At 43.8% G+C, this 18,839-nt stretch overlaps 6 protein-coding genes across 7 annotated transcripts; 2 read left to right on the top strand and 4 right to left on the bottom strand.

Moving 5' to 3' along the window:
• Positions 1-30: 30 nt before the first annotated feature.
• Positions 31-3,476, bottom strand: LOC115770957 (cerebellar degeneration-related protein 2-like). Its single transcript, XM_030716426.1, has 2 exons — positions 3,115-3,476; positions 31-3,042 (listed from the first exon to the last, which is right to left on the bottom strand). The coding sequence occupies exon 2, from the start codon at positions 3,018-3,020 to the stop codon at positions 576-578; it is 2,445 nt and encodes an 814-aa protein (XP_030572286.1). The 5' UTR covers positions 3,021-3,042; positions 3,115-3,476; the 3' UTR covers positions 31-575.
• Positions 3,477-4,073: 597 nt separating this feature from the next.
• LOC115770961 (zinc finger protein 624) lies at positions 4,074-6,050 on the bottom strand. The gene is made up of 2 exons (XM_030716430.1): positions 5,803-6,050; positions 4,074-5,739 (listed from the first exon to the last, which is right to left on the bottom strand). Exons 1-2 carry the CDS (start codon positions 5,980-5,982, stop codon positions 4,219-4,221), a joined length of 1,701 nt encoding a protein of 566 aa, XP_030572290.1. The 5' UTR covers positions 5,983-6,050; the 3' UTR covers positions 4,074-4,218.
• Positions 6,051-6,727: 677 nt separating this feature from the next.
• On the bottom strand, positions 6,728-9,438 carry LOC115770960 (ATPase family AAA domain-containing protein 3A homolog). Its single transcript, XM_030716429.1, has 5 exons — positions 9,105-9,438; positions 8,495-8,969; positions 7,606-8,430; positions 7,352-7,550; positions 6,728-7,292 (listed from the first exon to the last, which is right to left on the bottom strand). Exons 1-5 carry the CDS (start codon positions 9,313-9,315, stop codon positions 7,191-7,193), a joined length of 1,812 nt encoding a protein of 603 aa, XP_030572289.1. The 5' UTR covers positions 9,316-9,438; the 3' UTR covers positions 6,728-7,190.
• A 108-nt stretch (positions 9,439-9,546) lies between these two features.
• On the top strand, positions 9,547-12,575 carry LOC115770958 (protein asunder). 2 transcript variants are annotated; one of them, XM_030716427.1, is made up of 5 exons: positions 9,547-9,661; positions 9,740-10,438; positions 10,497-11,526; positions 11,803-12,096; positions 12,164-12,575. In XM_030716427.1, the coding sequence occupies exons 2-5, from the start codon at positions 9,907-9,909 to the stop codon at positions 12,351-12,353; spliced, it is 2,046 nt and encodes a 681-aa protein (XP_030572287.1). In that variant the 5' UTR covers positions 9,547-9,661; positions 9,740-9,906; the 3' UTR covers positions 12,354-12,575. The 2 variants fall into 2 exon arrangements, with proteins under 2 accessions (XP_030572287.1, XP_030572288.1); XM_030716428.1 differs by lacking the exon at positions 12,164-12,575 and having other exon boundaries at positions 11,581-11,881.
• Positions 12,576-12,652: 77 nt separating this feature from the next.
• LOC115770963 lies at positions 12,653-13,814 on the top strand. Its single transcript, XM_030716433.1, has 2 exons — positions 12,653-12,789; positions 12,854-13,814. The coding sequence occupies exons 1-2, from the start codon at positions 12,726-12,728 to the stop codon at positions 13,711-13,713; spliced, it is 924 nt and encodes a 307-aa protein (XP_030572293.1). The 5' UTR covers positions 12,653-12,725; the 3' UTR covers positions 13,714-13,814.
• A 3-nt stretch (positions 13,815-13,817) lies between these two features.
• Positions 13,818-18,078, bottom strand: LOC115770955 (nucleolar protein 6). Its single transcript, XM_030716423.1, has 6 exons — positions 18,005-18,078; positions 16,577-17,946; positions 16,059-16,169; positions 14,757-15,997; positions 14,296-14,699; positions 13,818-14,231 (listed from the first exon to the last, which is right to left on the bottom strand). Exons 1-6 carry the CDS (start codon positions 18,035-18,037, stop codon positions 13,836-13,838), a joined length of 3,555 nt encoding a protein of 1,184 aa, XP_030572283.1. The 5' UTR covers positions 18,038-18,078; the 3' UTR covers positions 13,818-13,835.
• Between the last annotated feature and the right edge of the window lie 761 nt (positions 18,079-18,839).

Genomic DNA, 18,839 nt, shown 5'->3' with positions numbered 1-18,839 from the left:
CAGATTATCTCAAAATGTCAAGACCGAAAGGTTTCCAAAGCAGTTACCTGACCTTTGACCAGCATTATTGATATAATGAAAAAATCAATATATATTTCGAAAAGATTTGGTCGCTGCGTGTTGTTTCAGTTATCTTAGACTTGGCACACATGCTTATTTATTAAATACATATCTTTTAGAACTTGATACATATGCGAACATATAATGGTAGATTTGAATTGGTATATCGCAAATATAGTTACAAAAAAACACGTATAATTATTCGTACGTCAATAGTATGGCTAAATTATACAATTGAGGGAAAATGCGAGAAAAATGCTAAAAATTATGGTTAATTAGTTGGAATGAAAACGATCTTGGGAAATATTACATATTACATACAACTTATAGTAAAGAAATTAAAAACTGATCACTTTGGAGAGGGCATGGATTACATATTAAAACTTGAAGAGGAACAAATATGCGATACAATTTCAGGCAATTGATGTCCCCTTGAAGCAACTGCTAAGCAATGGAATATGTTCGCAAAAGTTGATAGTTAAAAATTATACAAATACAGATAATTATAAATAAGCTTAGCGACGATTGTTCTGACTTTTGTTGTTCCAGCGTGACTGTTGCATTCGTTGCACACGCATCGGCTGACTCTGATGTTCGCATGCATCAGCACGGCGCAATACTTCGGCGTATGAGAGATCGAGCCGTTTGAGCTTGTGGAACTCTTGGGACACCGTATTTGGATGAAATTCAACGCCGTTTACTTCGATCACACGGCCTGTACGTTTGGCGCGAGATGCGCTCATATTCCGATTATAGATTACCATCGGTGAACCATTCCATTCGGTGCTGGCACGATCTGTTTGCGCCCTACGGCAAACGCGCTCCGTCGCTAACATTTCGGGAGGGACTGGCACAAAGTCTTTACGTGTACGCCGAGCGCTGTGTGGTGGACATGGTTGTGCTAACGGTGAGGGTTGTGCAAGCGGCGACTCGATGCGGCCACCATTGTTATGTAGACTACGGTTTTTGCGACGGTTTCGCTTCTTAATGCCCACGCCAACTGCCAAATATTCCAGAGGTTCGCGCTTCAGTGGAGTCAGTACGCGACCATTCTCTTCGATGGTTTTGGTACCATCAGTTTTGCCTGTACCACTCAATTGTGCGATGGATGTGGAGCTTGTTTGGGAAAGCCTGTTTTCTTGATTTTTGCATTCGTTAATATGCTTCTTGGCCGTCTTGCGTTCCAGCTTAGTGACGCACTCGGACATGGCAAACGACTGATCTGAAAACACGGATGAGATAATACTCTGCGTATCATCGCCAAAGTCCACTGAAAACTCTTCGTTAGCTGCTGTATCGACCATTGGGCCTGTTGAACAATTCGGTTGTGCGCTATCCTCATCCGACAATTTCAGTTTTTCTCCATCCTCTTTGTTGTCGGCGGCTTTTTTCAACACACCAAAGATTTCTTTAAACAGCTCCCTGTACTCCGGACGGCTCTGGAAATGTGAGTCGATGGGACTCACGTCGTCATATATGCTTAGCTTGCATTCTTCGCCATTGCTGATCGAGCACAAAAAGTATCCTGGTCGCTCATCCGTCTGTGTATACTTGTTGCTAGTCTCATCCGAAAAGCCCGACGACGAGGTCTCTGCCTCTGAAAACTCCGTTGACGTTCGTCCCCGCACAGTCTTTGCATTTTTGTCAGCAGTAGTAGATGCTGCTTGGTTGGCCTCCACGTTAAGGATCTCTGGCTGTCCCCGATTGGATTCGCCGGCGTTGTGAATTTCCTTCGAAAGCTGGACGCTATTGTCGTTAGCTGCATTGCTTTTACGCACATTTGATGTGCGCTGCACCTCCAACAGAGCTTCATATTTCTCCACCAAGTCTCGGTATGGATTCGGACTGCCAGCATTCTTTAACTCGAGGATTTCGTTTGCATTGAGCTTTGCTGAAAATTCAGCACAATTACCTGCCAATTGGGAGCTAAACTCACTGCCCAACAGACTGCGATCATCGTCTTCCGGTCCATCTTCGGTTTGGGCTACTGACGATTGCCCGTCATTGTTTGATGCCTGCTCCTCCATGACGCGCAGGCAGCGACTGCACATTTGACCTTGCCTTACATCATCTAACAGAGAGAACTCATCCTGCATGGACATCATCTCCTCGTTTGTGCTGGTGATGGCTATTCGGCTCTGAAGTGTTTGGTTCTCTTGAATGATGGCTACCAGCTGCTCCTCTAATTCGCAACAACGTTGCTTTTCCGCCATGAAGTCACGTCTTATTGACTCCAAATCAGTTATCAGACCTAACAGCTCCTCATTATCCTCGGCCTTGCTGGCAGCAGCAGCGGCTGCTTCAATAATCTCCTCTGGACTGCCCACATCACTGAAAGCCATCGATCCATTGGCCTGGGAGATTTCCGTGACACCCGTTGAGTTGGCATTTGCAGCAAATGGGCCGTTGTCTATTGGCGTCGCATTCAAATCGGCAACTTCGCGATCATTGCCAGCCCATATTTTGGGTAAACAGGGCCGATCAGAGCTTCTCGCTGCAGTGCAGCGTTCCTGCTGCAATGGTCTTTCGTTTTTACGCCGTTCTGTGGTTAGCATTTGCCGGGTCTCCTCCAACTGCTGGTTGAGTTCATCGCAGCGTGCTTCTAGAGATTCAATGTTAGCTCCTAACGATTTGATTTGTTTCTTGTCCCGTGATTTCTCCAACGTCAGCCGATGATTGCTACGCTCCAAATCCTGTATGCCCACCTCCAGCTGTTCGTAGACCTTCAAACGCGTATCATTGACTTCGGCCATGGCATTGATTTGTTTTCGCAAGTGCACAATTTCCCGCTGTTGTTCCTCGCTTCTGGTTTTGTGCTCCTTCAACAATATTTCCAATTCCCTATTCCGCTCGAGCAGCGTTTTGCCCAGCTCAGCTGCCAGTTGCAAATCATTTAGCATGAATTGTGAAACATCTACATCCGGCTCGCAGTTGTCTGCCTCAAGCTTGCTTCCGTCCATTTTGGCGACTTTACCTTGTTTTCTGTTGTGGTTATAATTTGGGTATTAATTGGACTTGAAGACAAAAACACATGCTTATTGATTTTCGCCTTACATTTAGTTGTTGATATACTTTGTGAGCATATTATGCAAACAATTAACGCACTGGCTCGTTTTTTAAGCTATCCGATTCAATTTGTATTTGCTTTCTTTTTTATGCAAATACCTGGCCTATTACGTCACCGATTTTATAAATGCCAATTGCATAAGTTAACGACGACAAAAGTATTGGTCTTATGCTCTTTTTATGCTTCAACGCAAGTGCAAGTGCATTGCAACCCTAAAGTTGAAATAGCAAACCTACCCCTTGTAGCTGTAAAAGCCAGAGACGTAGACAGGGACGTTTTTTGAGTGCGAAATAAGACGTGTGTGGCATATTTTATTCAAAATATATGACTTAACTAAGGCTTCAATCATATGTATATAAGCATATCGATAAATTTTTTGTTTATATATTTTGTAATTTCAAACTTATTTTTGAAAACGCGCTTAAATTTTGAAACAAATTTCATGGCATTACATTTTTCAAATAAAAAAGCTATTCGATTGTAATTGTTTTGTTGAAACAGTTGGACATCATTAAAAGCCCGGATTACTGTCATTATATAATATATAAATACTATGTGCATTAAAAAAAAAAAAAACAGTATGTGTACATATTGTAAAAAAAAGTTATTTTATTTGCATATCAAACAAAATGTAGCCATACTTTTTGTAATTTCATACACATATCAAAAGACGACTTAGCTCAAGCTGGCATTCTGTGAGCCGCTCTTTCTTTCAAGCCCCCTTCAAAAAAGATTGCTACGCATCTGACAAAAGTTACAGCTGTTGTCATCTGGTTCAAAGTTGCGAAAAAAAAAACCAAGGAACCAAAGCTCAAATGAAAATATTTATTTTTTTATATTTATTTATTCATGTTTATAATTATAAAACTTACGTGAATTGATAATAATAACCAACATTTTTTTTATTTTTATAATTTACGTATATTTATTATATGTATGTATGTACATATTTAGCTGTTTTATCATTATTTAAGCTTATGTATATATGCAAAAAGTCTATCATGAGTAACTAGGAAAATTGCATTTTTTGTGTAGTTCTGACAAGACTTAACCATAAATTAAAAACTGTTTAAGTGCTGCGCTTTTAAAAACTAATCTTCGTGCTCAAGTTTGAGCTGGTGCGCCTGCTGCTGCTGCTTGTTTCTTTGCTCGTAGGGATCACCGTAGTCCACTTTGCCCATCTCGTAGTGGGCCATTTTATTGCGATGAATTGTGAGTAGGGCTCCGCTCTTGAAGTTATCACCGCAAACGCCGCAGCTGTATGGCCGGAGAATAGCTGTGTGCGTGTCGCTCTCTCGCTGGAGTCGCATGCGTTCAATGTCCTCGGCGCGACGCTTATTCACGCGACTATTTTCATAGGGATCAGGATCGAAGCTATCAGCTCCTTCCCTTGCAGTCTCATAGTGTCGCTTCTGATTGCGATGAATGTTTAAAAGAGAGCCGCAAACAAAGCTTTTGCCGCAAACGCCGCACGCATAAGGTCGTTCGCCCGTGTGCCGGCGCATATGAATCTTCAGATCGTTAGATTGCACAAAACTCTTGTCGCACTTATCGCAAGCGTAGGGTCGATGGCCAGTATGCAGACGCATGTGCCGCGCCAACTTGTTTTGCGAAATGAACTTCTTGGCGCATATTTTGCATTCGCTCGGGCGCTCTCCAGTGTGCTGACGCTTGTGCAGACTAAGATCTTGACTGCGTGGAAATGCCCTGTCGCACTGATCGCACTTGTATGGATTTTCGCCAGTGTGACGACGTATATGTATAGTCAGGCTGGAGACAGGAAAGCTTATGCCACAATGGGGGCATTCGCGCCGCTTGGCTGCGCGTTTTGGTGGTACGCTCATTATCGCATCTTCTGAATAACCGCTAGCGGCGACTACCTCAGGGTGAAATGCAATCATGTGTCTACGCAGTGTATCCTGACGCTTGAATATGCGCGGACAATGTTCGCAGATCAGTGCGCCACTGCTGCTGTGCTCCTTAGCCAGCTCCTGAGCCGCTACATCAGCCGCTTGGCTGTGAGCTGTTGCAAAGTGGCGTGACAGCGATTTGTTTTTGGCAAAAATGCGTGGACAGCTGGCACATTTGTACATAAAGTTTTGTGAATGTGCCAGGCGCATTCCTAGCTGCGAGGGACGATCATCTGATTGATCGGCATCGTAAATTATGTCCGCATCAGACTCAGTTACCAAATCGCTGGGGTCGTTGTCGCTATTGGGCAACTCTTCACATGGCGGTTCCACAAAAGACAGCTCCTCATATGTAGGTTCCTCATAGGCAGGTTCCTCAAACGTTGGTTCCTCATAAGTAGCTTCCTCATACGGCGCTTCCTCATAGGCCGGGGCTTCAGGCGGCAGCTCCACCTCTTGCAGCTCAATGACTGATTCACATTCTTCCAATTGTAGCAGGTCCACTTCCTGGTGCGGTAATTCTTCGTACTCATCCACATCCACATGATCCTCAGCCGATTGATCCTGCTCCTTACTACTGCATAACTCCTGCAGCGTTTGATTGGACCTTTCTACTTCTCGTATAAACTCGTAGGCGCTGATCAGGCGACGCGTGCAGCTCTGACACAGCTGTGTGGGTAAATTGGGTTCGTTCCAAGCGCACTGCAAATAATGTTTCGTTCACGTTACAAAGTTCATAGCTTGAAGTATGATTTATATTATTACCTTCAAATTGGATACGTTTTCTAGCAGCTGCCACAGCTCAACATTCAAATCATTAAACTCAATTTCATCGTGAAGGCTCAATGTTGTTTCGTGAGATTCCAAGCAAACGCGACAGGTTTGCTCGTTAACATTAATGAGGACTTTACCTGGTATTGGAATCTCATTTTTGTTACTTTCCATTTTATCATAGCTCGGAGCAGGCGTTCTTTATATTCGTATTATTATTGTTTTAACCAAATCTAACAGCATCCCGTACACTTGTGGGCACCCAAAAACTGTAACTCTTTACCGAACTGTTATTAACAGCGCTGATGGTAACAGCTACTTTTTGTTCCAAAGATAAAAGTAGTCGCAGGTTTTTGGCGAGGTTTTAAAAATGCAAATTATTAACAGTGCCAAATGAGTTAAACTGTTCTAGACTATCGGTAAGCCCGTGTTGAAGATAATAGTTGTCGAGTATCGATTACACATTTAAATTAGTAATCGAATTTACCTAAAAGAGTACGATAGATTTGAATTTCCGTTTCTTTTCACGTATTCTAATAATACACAACATAATATTTAAGCATTCCTCTAACTTCATCGTGGAGTCTACATTTTGATTTATTAGACACAACTTTTGTTTTAATAACGCGGTATTCATACATTCATAAATCAACCCACCAAGAGTGCCGGCTATCCATATTGGCTGTCTTCAGGGTGGGGAGCCGTATGGGGCAAGGTATTACAAGAGCCCCATGAAACTTATCTAGAGATTTCAATACATGGCAATACCTTTCAATACATGGCATTTATATTCATGAAACTGGCATGTATTTTGTCAAATTAATATCCGACACTGCAACTGGTAAATTTCATATATCTCTTTCCGACAAATAAACCAACAACCAATTGGTTAATTCCATTAACAATTTGCTTTTTATTTAAAATGAATCATTTGCATACATGTGTGGAAATCACTTGCCATATTAGTCAAACTTGTGGCAGCGCCAACGAGAAGTTTAATATAAATCTCTCACAGTGTAGGCGCGACCAATTGAAAATTGCTGTTCTTAGCAATTGGCATTAATTTAAAAAACTACATACAAAGCTTTAACTTGCAAATGCAACAGCTCTGATACTTTGTACAATTAACTATTAAGATGCAATGCTATATTACGATACAATTATCAGTAGGTAAAACTTAATTGTATGTCTAATCCCAGCAAGACTCAATGTTTTTGTACAATAGTAAATGCATGTGTACACACACACAGTGCAATGTATATACATACTAAAGGGTCCAATGACCAGAAAAAACGTTTCGCGTTTTACACTTATTCATAGTCCATTTTTAAAACTAAACAAATTTTGAATGCTAGTCAACAGATAGATCCAGCAGTTCCAACTCACAGTTTATTGGCAGTGAGTGTTAGCGGTGGTTTAGCGGCTCCCGAAGTTCCAGTTATGGATTTGTGATCGGCGCGCTCCTGCTCTGATAACCAGGCCATCTGCACGAAAGTAAAATAAATTATTTTCGGACTCATTTTTGGCTATCGTTGGCACTTACCTTTTGTTTGTGCTGCTGAACAGCATCAGTGCATCTATCCAGCACCATCTTTTCTGTAAGCAGACCGTCCTCGGAGGCGTACACAGCAGCTTGCCAGGCGACGCCCAGCTTGGATATCTCACGACCCGACATGCCCTCGCATAACGCCGCCATTTTAACGCACGTCTTTCCGTAGTCAAATGTGTCCAGTTTAAAACGTCTAAAAGCAATTTTTTAGCAACTGAGCTGCTTGGCAGAATTAAGCTTGCACTTACTTGGCGCCTGCTGCAGCTGGCTGTAGTACATATTTGTCGAAGTAGAGGCGGAGCAGACGCTCTCGTTCCTCAAGACCGGGCAACGTAAATTCAACCATCTCGTCGAGACGGTCATTGATTGCATAATCAAACTGTTCCGGCGTATTTGATGCCAGCACAAGCATAAACTTGGGATTCTGTTCGGAAGTTCTATACAAAAATGCATTCAGCGCTGCACGCAAATCCTCCGAAATCTTTTCCGACGAACGCTTGCGCAGAAAAGCATCCGCTTCGTCAACAAAGAGCAAAAGGCCACGCCTTGAGGTCTGCGACCAGTCGAATACCTTGTGTATGGCTGTGACACCCTCCTTACCCATGGGCGCTACATCACCTCCGGTCATAATAGCGAAATCCATGCCAGAATGCTCGGCTAGCTTTTTGGCAAACATTGTCTTGCCCGTACCAGGCGGCCCATGCATCAGAACGTTACGATAGAGGCCACGATTGATGCGCGTGTTTTTTGTGGCAATCGCAATGTCGCGCAATCGCTCTTCCAGTTTGGGATTCAATACAACGCCCTGTAGAGCATCAGCGGGCTTGGCGCGCAATCGCTTAATGTAGTTAAGTGGATGCTTCAGTGCGTCGAGGAACGCAAAACGCGAAGTTTCACCCACAAGCGTTGGTTTGCCAATGCGTGCCTCAACGTAGCGCGAAACAACGCCAGTTGCGCCCTTTGCACTGTACACACCCAATGCCAGCAGCGACAATCCACCGGCAGCAGTCAGTACCTTATCCCAGTCGGTCAACATGGCCTCGGCGCCGGCACCAATCACTGAGCCAGCAGTGCTAACAAGTAATAAATGCGATTAATGACACTTCAACATGCCTTTCATATGCAAGGAGAGCTTACCGTATACCCTCCAGTACTGTTGTACGATGCTCTTGTGCTTTCAGACGAATCTTCTCCAGATTGATATCGCGATTCTCGCGATCCACACGCGCCTTGGCACGCAGCTCATGCTCCAGCAGCTTAAGACGATTCTTCTCCTTCATTTCAATCTCATGCTCAATAGTCTGACGCCGCATTGCCTCCTGGCGCTGCACGCTCTCCTCCTGTTTGCGCAGATTCTCCTCCTGGACACGCTGTTGCTGCACCAGTTGATCTTCGTATCGCTTGCGCGACAATTGATCTTGGTATTGTGCACGCTGCTGCTGCTGTTTGGTCTCCTCAATAAGCGTCTTGCGTCGCTCCTCGTGATCGATACGCTTCTGTTCCACCTTGGCCTGCTCTATGTGCGCCTCATATTCTTTCACTTTGGTGTTATATTCTTGCTGTCGTGTGCTCTCCTGCATCTTGGACAACTCCAATGCTTCCCGCGCATGTTCTGTATCAAGTAACACATATACAAATATATATATATATATACACGCACACACGCTGCATCAAACAGCATTGTGACATCGGTTATGCAATGCGCGCAAACGTTGATGAAATTTATGCATTCTGATTGAACACTTACTTGAACGTTCCAATGTTTTGGCGGCGTCCGCGGCTCGCTCCAGCGCTGACGAATCAAACCGATACGCCTCCATGGCCTTGCGCTCGGCCCTTGTAAGCTGCGTGTCGCCACCACGCTCACCGGCAGTTTTGCCCTCTGGATTATCAGCTCCATCTGCTCCACCGGCAAGCTCCGTTGGCTGCTGACGATTTCTACCCAATAACCACGACATGTTGCTATGTTATTCGTGTTGACAATGTTGACACCCACTCAAAACGTAATTTTGTCACAATAAAAGCACGAAATATCCTAAAAATAAATTGTAGGAGCGTTTTTCTTTTCAAACCCACATTCGACAACGTGATTCTAGTAGTGATGTAAGAAACGCATAGATATATATTACTTATGATATATTTTGCGATGAATCGATAGAATTTGATCAATTGTTAAGTAGGGTGGACAGATTGACTTCATATTATAACAATTATTAACAATGAAATAAATTCCACAGTGCAGGGAGCTTGATTGGACCGATAAGTTTATATTTTGTGTATGATTTTTAATGTTATATTGTCATGGTGAGTTTAGACAAAGTTGTAGATTATTTTTTTATGTCGTGATGCGATATAAAAATAAACGATATACAATTCCCACAGTAACTGTTAACTGTTAATGCGATAATGTAGTCGCTTTCTGCGGTCACGGTGAATGTGCCGACAGATGCAAATGTAGCCCATCTCTAATGCAACACCTGTTGTCAACAAACAGTTCTCGAGTTTTTCCTTTAATTTGAACATTGCAGAATTCTAAAATCTGGCGTAAAATGTTTGAACGTAACCAAAAAACGATATTTGTGTTGGATCACACTCGCTATTTCAGCATTTCCAGCGAGCAATATATATCAATGGACTACCTGAAGGGGAAACCGGTGCAGGAGACACCGGCTTCCGGTAACAGTTCCATGGTCGTCGGCACACAGCTGAGCAAAAGTTTGTGGACCTGTGCCGTTGAGTCTTCCATTGAATATTGTCGCATTGTTTGGGATCTGTTTCCGGGGAAAAAGCATGTGCGATTTATTGTCTCCGATACGGCGGCACACATAGTCAACACCTGGAGCCCCAGCACTCAAAATATGTCGCATGTCTCCAATGCCATGATGATGGTAAGCGTACCATCGCGCAGTATTCCACAATCATCAGACTACTCGGTCATACATGGACTGCGAGCTGCTATCGAGGCCCTGGCAGAGCCAACGGATGAGCAGCTGTTGGCAACCCAAGTCGGTTGCAAACAAATCCCCAACAAGGGACGTGTCATCTGCATCACATCGGCGCGGGATAATACGAGCATGAAAAGTAAGACTGGAGCAAATGAACTTCTAAAGCATGTATTTAACTTTTTAACGTTCCTTAGGCTTAGAAGACATCTTTAATACGGTATTGGTACAGCAAAATGCATTGGTTGCACCGCCCAGCAAAAAGGGTCTGCAGATAGATCATTGCCATCTGGTCATATTGAATATTGTGCCATTAGGAGTCGAATCCTTGGTGACCAATCGGAATCTACTCGAAATCTCGCCACTCCTGGACGTCGAAATACACACAGTAAACGCACCAGACATCTCGGATAAACTCTTGCATCTTATTATGGGCCATTACGATCTGGCCAGCACCACGGTGACCAACATACCCATGAAAGAGGAACAGAATGCCAATTCAAGCGCTAATTATGATGTAGAAATATTGCATGAACGCGCTGCGCATACAAGAGTCTGCGGACCGGATTTTACTTTAACCACAAGTATAAAGCCAGGGACTACTTACGAAACAGTTACACTTAAATGGTGCACGCCGCGTGGCTGTGGCTCTTCTGATCTGCAGCCGTGTGTCGGACAGTATAATGTTACACCCGTGGACGTGACCTCACGTCCCAGTTCTTGCCTGATCAACTTTCTATTGAACGGACGCTCTGTGCTGTTGGAGGTGCCCCGCAAAACGGGCACCAAGACAACCAGCCACATGCTGTCGGCTCGTGGCGGCGAAATCTTTGTGCACTCCCTATCCATAGCCCGCTCTGCAATGGACGAAGCGCCGTCAATTAGTGATGGACCTGGTGGACGTGTTTCCGACTATCGCATACCCGAATTAGGCCAGCTGTTTAAGATGTCGCGAATGGTGCCTCTGAAGACGAAGCCCAAGGGTAAATGTTCACAGGGTGAACATCTTTGGAGGCGACTACCGCGTTACTTTCCTAGAACCACGAATGTGACAATTCTGTTCAATTTGCAACGCCAATTGAACTGGCTGCCACACTTTTTGCATTTGATAGTCAAGGAGGATATGGACAAGCAGGACGAAGTGCGCTGCCAGCAGCAAATCCACGAGCTGTACAAGAGCGCCTCTCGAGGCGACATGCTACCCTTTAATACTACAAATAACGCGCGGTAAGTAGATAGCATTCAACTTATTGTCGCCACACTAGACTTTGGCAATTGTAGTTAAAAATGTTTGGATAGAAAATGAAGACTATAAGGAAAGACAGATGTTTATGATTCAATCTGTGTGCAATGCTTGCTTAATTTGAAAGTTGTCTTTATAAATCCGCCAAAACTGTTGTATGAAAACACATAGGTGGTTGGAAAAACTGACTTGGAAGCAGATTACTCTCTCACTATTATAAAATATATTATAGTTGTTTCTCAAACTTAATTTAACTGCAGCCCAAAGGTAGGCAAAACAAAGGATCAGTACAGACTATTCTACAGGGAACTGGAGCAACTAATTCAACTAAACGCCCAAACACCACATCACAAGAATCTACTAGAGAGTCTGCAAAGCCTGCGAGCGGCCTATGGTGATGTTAGCAGCAAATTGGAGCCGGGTGCTTCCCACTTGCGTTCCTATACAGAATCGCCCCTGTCACCCGAACGCCTTGAGCCCACAAGCAGCGCCAGCAACAGTTCCAGCAGCATTTTAAAGGCTAGCAAGCGACGCATGTCTAGCTCTGGGCAGCGGTAGGTGGTCAAATATTAACTCTTTTATTACGTTTACAAATGAAAACTCCCATTAACTCGTTTGCAGCTCGTTGCTGGACATGATTAGCATGGCAGAACGCAGCCAATCAAACAAGCGCTTGGATTTCTCTGGACGCCTTTGCACGCCACTGGGTCAAACAGCGAAATTGTATCCCGATTTTGGAAACAAAGAGAAGGATATTCTTACCCCTGGCGTAGTCACTTCAAATTTAAAAGATGAGTCCATTCGCAGTTAGCTATACGTTAGTTGAGTAAATTAGTCTACTTAAAGCATGAACATTCAATGTCTATATGTAGTTCACACTAAAATCTAAAGATTCTTTTATTATTAAAATTGACTTCTGGTTTGTAAACTTTTGGTAAATAAGAAATAGTTGAAGAATAAGTCATATACTTTTTACCAAATAATAAACTTTTTGTTAGAATATAAGATTCTTAATTTATTTCTATTCCCGTTGAAAAATGTAAGTTCTCCATTCAAAGCACTCTTTTTATTTTATGTACACATATGTAGATAGTTAGAAATTAACGCAACATAATTTTAAAAACAGAATATAATACAAAATTCCTGTCTCTTTGTATTTAAAAAAAAATTTTTTAACCAAAGAATGGAGAATACTACAGTCACGAGACTGCTGCAAGTGTCCGAGGAGGCAGCGCCCGTGGTGCAAAGTGAGCTTTTCATTTTTTATGTAATCTTTCGGAAAGCTGCATTTCTGGATTCTTCCATTTTTAGTTCCCATTGTTGTGGGCAATGAGATGTTCATTCTTATCCAACAAGATGTAAGGCGTATCGAGGATATACGTCATTTGAGTTACAATCGATTGGGTTCCCATGCTCAGATCCCTCCCATTCTCAATCAATTGAATGCTCAAGCCTTTGGCAGTCACTTTAACAGTGGTTCCGCGCCAGCAACGCAATTTTCTGCACTACAAGGTCTAGTCCCGCACAGCCAGCAACAGCCTACCCAGATTACTTTCCCTGGCGTTGACATAGATATGGAGAAGACGCTACCGCGAGTTGTCGCGAATGTATCTAAGCAACTGTCTTGGTCCAAGCAGTCCAAATCCTCTTCACCATACCCTATATGTTACAGCATCGCAACATCAACCAGTGCACTTCCGAAGCAAAACTCTGGTGATAACCCGCATCGATCTCCAGATAGAAAGAATTGTAGTTGTCAGACATGCACAAATACTACATCACAGGCCTGCAACACGGAGCCAAGATCACATTCAGCAACAATGGCGAGTAACACGGAGACAAGACCATATACCACTTCGCGGGCATCCCAAACGGGTCCAACAAAGAAACGCAGGGAAATTTTTAAAAAACATCGATCAAATGATAGCTCTTGCTCCGATGCTTGCAGCCATACGCAGGAGGAGCTATGCGCCTGTGGGCATTCTCTACCAAAACCACTATCACGCCGCGTCAGGCTTGCATCGCCTGAACGTTTACGCCACCATCGTAGCAAATCCACATGTTTGATGCCGCAGGTTACTGTGCCTAATGAGCTTTACGAAGAGTTGCAAGCGAAAAAAAGGCAATTGGAGAAAGAGCAGCAGCAAAAACATTTTGATCCGAAGCTGTAATCCTCGGAAGCCAGCGTCGACCATTCAAGACAGCAATGACAAATCAAAACTTTTATTTACATTTTAATCTCTACTATGTATTTTATGTCCCCCCCAAGTCTTCCGAGTCTAGTAATTACATACTAACATAAAGCGTTCATCGATTTACTTTTCATCAGACGTTTCTTTGCATTAGTCGGAATCGTCGAGGCCTTTTTCTTTTTCTTTTGCGGCTTTTCAGGTTCTGATTCGCCTTGGCCATTGAAATAACGTTTGGGTTTATTGTGCTCGCGCTGCTCACGCTTCAGTTGCTCGGGCGTGCAAACGCGCAAATAAAAGTCTTTGAGCAGGAGCTTAAAATCCTCGATTAATGTATCCCTCTCAACTTGGACTTTACCACCAAAACAGGGCGTGCACGCCTGCAGCTCATTGACCTTGAAAGGTTTGGGTGCGAATTCAGAGGCGGGCCTCCACACAATGGCCAACTCCTTGCCACCATGGGGATTGTAAAAGAAAGCAGCATATTCGGAGTAGGCATCCTGTAGAATCAGGAATCAGTTGATTAAACCAGCTAATGAGCATGAGCTAAAAAATGTTTCTCACCCTCAGTTGCTGCACGATCTTGGCGAGCTGATCACTGCCCGCTAGCGACAATCGAAAATTGCGTTGACTGAAAGGCAAAAATGGCGAACCCAGATCGTAGCAGAGCGTATTGGACAGCAGATCCGGTTTGAGCTGTATGACCAAATCATAACCATCGGCGGATGCCATAAACAGTTGTGCGGGTCGTACAAATGCTAGCTTAGGAGATAACAGGCTCGACTCTATAAGTTGCAGCGCATGTCTGGCCAACAGAGTGACACGGCCCAGAACTGGCTTGCTGGGGCTGTTATTGCTAGTCCACAAACGACCGGCATGCTGCTGATCGTAGGCGGTAGCCAAACACAATGATGGATAGCTGTCCCGTTCGCTGCGATAACTGTGCTCCAAATCTGTAATTTGTTGCTCTGAAAAAATGCGAATAAGATGAGATATGGATTATAGCGGAGGGTTTTGGGACTGACCTGTCCAGCTGTTGTTGAAATTAAGCAGAAACAGTTCGCTGCTCCAGTCGCTGTGGGCGAGCAGTTGAAGGAAGCGTATGAAACCAGTTTGTGGGGAGACAGTAGTGTGTGGCGTCTGTCGTTGCTGGAAGAGATGCGCCACAAGCAGCTCCGTCGCTATGGACGGCCACAGACCGTCGTCCAGCAGCTGTGAAGCCAGCCAGCGCTTTGCAATGAGCACTGTGGGCCCAAACGCGCCATGCAATTGATGCAACGCATGAAGAGCACCACTGACTCTGGGCAGTATGTAGTGACGTCGCTCCAGTTCGCGACTAGCTGGATTGTCCACATAGGTGGTCACACCACGTTCAGTTTGCTGTTGCTTCAGCAGCGCCAGCTCCTTAGTATGTGCAAGCTCCAAGAGAAAGCAGTAGCCTTGTTTAAGTACCAGCAAACCATCTTTGCAGAGATGCCAGTGAAGATGATGCTGCTCCTTGAGCTGTTGCCCAATTTGTATAAGGAAGGCGGTTTTTAGGCTCCGCAGTGCGCCCAGATCACTGGGCCACTTCCCACTCGGTCCCAGCTGAATGATTACACGCAGCACTTGACTGGCATGGATGCGATCTGCCACCAGACGTGCCTGTGGCAGCAATGGCTGTGGTTCAGAATAGCGAAAAACGGGTGAAATCCCAGATATTGACACAATGTCGAGCGGCAGCTCCTCAAGACTGTGTAGTTGGCGTGCCAGCGCATCGTAGCAGTGTATGACGTTGGGTGTGAGTGCCTCGGCGTCAGTTTCCTGCTGAATTTTCAGTTTGGTTTGCAGCTTGGCCACCTTAAAGGAAGGCGTTAGAGAGTATACAACATCAAGGTTGCCGGCAATGTACTGCACTTCACTGGGCTCCAGCTGAAGCTGATGCTCTAGCAAATACAAGACTATCTGGCGCACTATCAAGCGCTTTTGGCTGGGCGCGTCTGTTGCAGTGGCCCAGACGACAGCCTCCGTAATGCTGCCATCCTGAAAACGACGCAAATTGGATTTATTGCCCCAAAATTTGCGAAATTCCGCGGCACCGCTCGCATCTTCATTAGTTGCTGGTCCCTTATCCAACACTTCGTGTGCATGCTCCGGATCGAGTATGAGGCCTAGCGTCAGGGAACGTCCAATGACTGGCGCCTTGGTGTCCACGGTCCAGGGACTACACGGTACTTCAAGTGGGAGAATGGCGTGCACGCGTTGTCCCAAACCCTTCTGTAGTAAGCTACACAGGAATAAGTCAAAGCATTATTTCTCATTTTGAACAGGTGCTAGAAACAACTTACTCTGTTAGCAATTTAAGCAGCTGCGGGTGGGCATAGTTGGCATAGTCGTATTTGACATGCGGCTGGACATGTAGCTGAAGTAGCTGATCTACGCTGGCCGGATTTGTGATTCTGTGCGAAAAGTAGAAATGGATATTTACCATTTTCTGACTATATTATTTCTTAGATTAAAGAGTGCATTTTTTGAAATTACAAACGTGAAAACGGAATACGTAGGTATATCATCAGGCTTTTCGTACAATACCGATTTACAAACGATGTGAGCTATATGATATTGAAGTCTATTAGTTTTCGGAGATATTTTTTAGGAGCGTATAAAAATATGAAATTAGCAAACATGATTTGCATTTAATAAACCCATAATTTGGGAAATATTGTAATTGGATATTTTGTACGAATTCATAGGCATATATATATAGAAATATATAGAAACATAGCTCAGATCAGGGAAGACCATTGATGCAATGAAAGATTTTGATTTTATAAGTTTTCAGCAATTGCGCAACTGCGCCACTCACTTGAGTATGTTGTCCATGCGGGTGTAGAGCGGTGATCTTTGCATGAAAATGTGCGAAAAACAATTGACTTTTACGTCATTTAGCAATTCGACGGCCAACTTTGCCTCCGCACAAACGGCTTTATAGACCGCAAGGGGCAGATTAGCGCACAGATTGTAATAGCCGGTGACATCCATGAAGCATACATCATAGTAGCCGGCCAGGGTGCTTAGCTGGTACGGTTGATGTTGAGATAGAGTTATGCCTTGTGTCCAATCACTGTTAGCTAGCTGATTCCATACGGTGCGGGCAATCTGGTAGCTGCTGCTTGACTGGTGAAGCAAACGCTGCTGTTTTAGGTAAGCAATGTACGCGGCAAGAATGTGTGCACTAAAGCCGCTGAAGCCAACATCAAGCTGGCGTTGGCGCAGCCATACTTTAAGCAGCAGCAAGCCCTCCTGAAAGTTACGGCGTCCAGTGAACGTGCTAAGTAAGAGCTTTTGATTCTCAGCTAGCGTCAGATCGAACAGCACATTGGCATTGTAGTGCTGAGTAGCGGGTAACGCTTCCGCTTCATTCCACTTATCTCCGAAGACAGAGGGCCGAATGTTGTTAATCCATGGTAAAAAGCGGCTCAACTTAAAAATCTCCGTCTGCGCTGTAATATACACGCGCAACAACAAATATTTACCCAACTTGGCGGCGGGTGTCAGTTCCAGCACTGGTTTTAGCGGATTATTTGCATGGTAGTTGTAGGCGAACTGATCTGCTTTAAAGGCTGGTTTTTGCTTTATTTTGCTGGCCACCGTGGCCAGATAGAGGGCACGCTTTTGATCGTAAATTAAATTGCGATAATCGTCCTGCCGGAAGCATGCAGCGGGCATTTCCAGCGCCACATCTACCACAATCTTGGGGCCCAGCAATGTGCCCGTGGCCGCAGCGCCAATTAGCTTTGGCTCCGACGTTGGCGTCAAGAATTGAAAATTAAAAGATTTTTTGTGCAGATGCAGTGGCACCTCCAATTCGCAGGTGTCCAGCAATCCGTCCTTTAATTCCTGCACTGCAATCGTAAACGTCTCTAACCATGTTTCAATGTAACTGCTGTATTTGGGCTTGAGATGGAGCTCCTCCAGCATCTCCTTCACCTGCAGCTTGAACAGATTTGAATGAAAGAGATTGCGTGTGTCGCGAATCTCCTTGATTTCTTCCAATGTCGGTGGCTTAACGTTCGACTCTGCGTGCTTGAATTTTTTCTTTTTTGCTTCGCCATTGCTCAGCAGCACTTTACGTTTATGTACTGGGACTCGGTTTGGTTCATCAAAACCATCATCGCTACTGGTGGCAGCAGTAGCTGCATAATCGTAGTCGGTGTGTGATTCCGACAGGGAAGGCTGTAAGTGGGATCGATTTCAAAGTTGCTATTAATCTATATAAATATTTTAAACTTACCGCCTTGGATTGTTTTTCTTTAATTCGTCCCATATTATTCAACAAGAGTAAACCAAAAATAAAAACCGATAGCGTGCCAAACAATTGCACGTGCTACTTGGTTTTGGTTTTAATAGTACGGCCAAAATTGGCGCTTTTTTATTGCAATAATTTATCGAATAATAAGTGCATTTTGGTATTTTGCTATCGAACGATATGCTTTTGACTGTTCTTAAAAGTAGATTCGTATCGCAGCTTTAAGGGATCGGGGAAAATTGTGACTGATATCGCTGTAGTATATATTTAATAAAAAAAAAACAAAAGTTTTGCGTCATTAGAGCACTTATTATTAACTATGTATGTTATAATCCGACATCGTTATGTGAGGTCAGAAATCGAATATATTTAGAAGCGATAGAAAACTGCGGAAACTGTCTCATCGATAGCTCCCGAGCAACACGAATAATAAATTAGTAAATTCGGTCACACTGGTGAGGAGTACTACATTGCAGACTTTTTGTACTTGTATATAGAATTTGTTTCTTACAATAAATAATTGCTTGCTATTTTATATAATTGTGTAGATCAGATAAAATTAGAATATAAGTGGTAAATATCTTTTGTGACATTTGAAGCTGGTTGCGTGAGTGTATGTTGCTAGCATATGCAATGTACAGATGTTGCCCTAAACAAAACTCCATAAATAACATCGTGATAGTATGTGAGAATAAAATAAAATAGAAACGAATCAATAGTGCTATCAAGCGTTAGCAGATTGTTTAAAGCGTTTTGCCCATTGTAAAACAAAGTACCGGCTAATTATTTTTGTATATTGGTATATTTTAGTTTAGTATAT

This window comes from Drosophila novamexicana, unplaced genomic scaffold (genome assembly GCF_003285875.2).
Source record: "Drosophila novamexicana strain 15010-1031.04,08,12 unplaced genomic scaffold, DnovRS2.1 tig00004560-arrow-pilon, whole genome shotgun sequence".
Lineage (NCBI taxonomy): Eukaryota > Metazoa > Arthropoda > Insecta > Diptera > Drosophilidae > Drosophila > Drosophila novamexicana.
The sequence above is the reverse complement of the archived record's forward strand: the minus strand, read 5'-3'. Positions and strand labels throughout refer to the sequence as shown.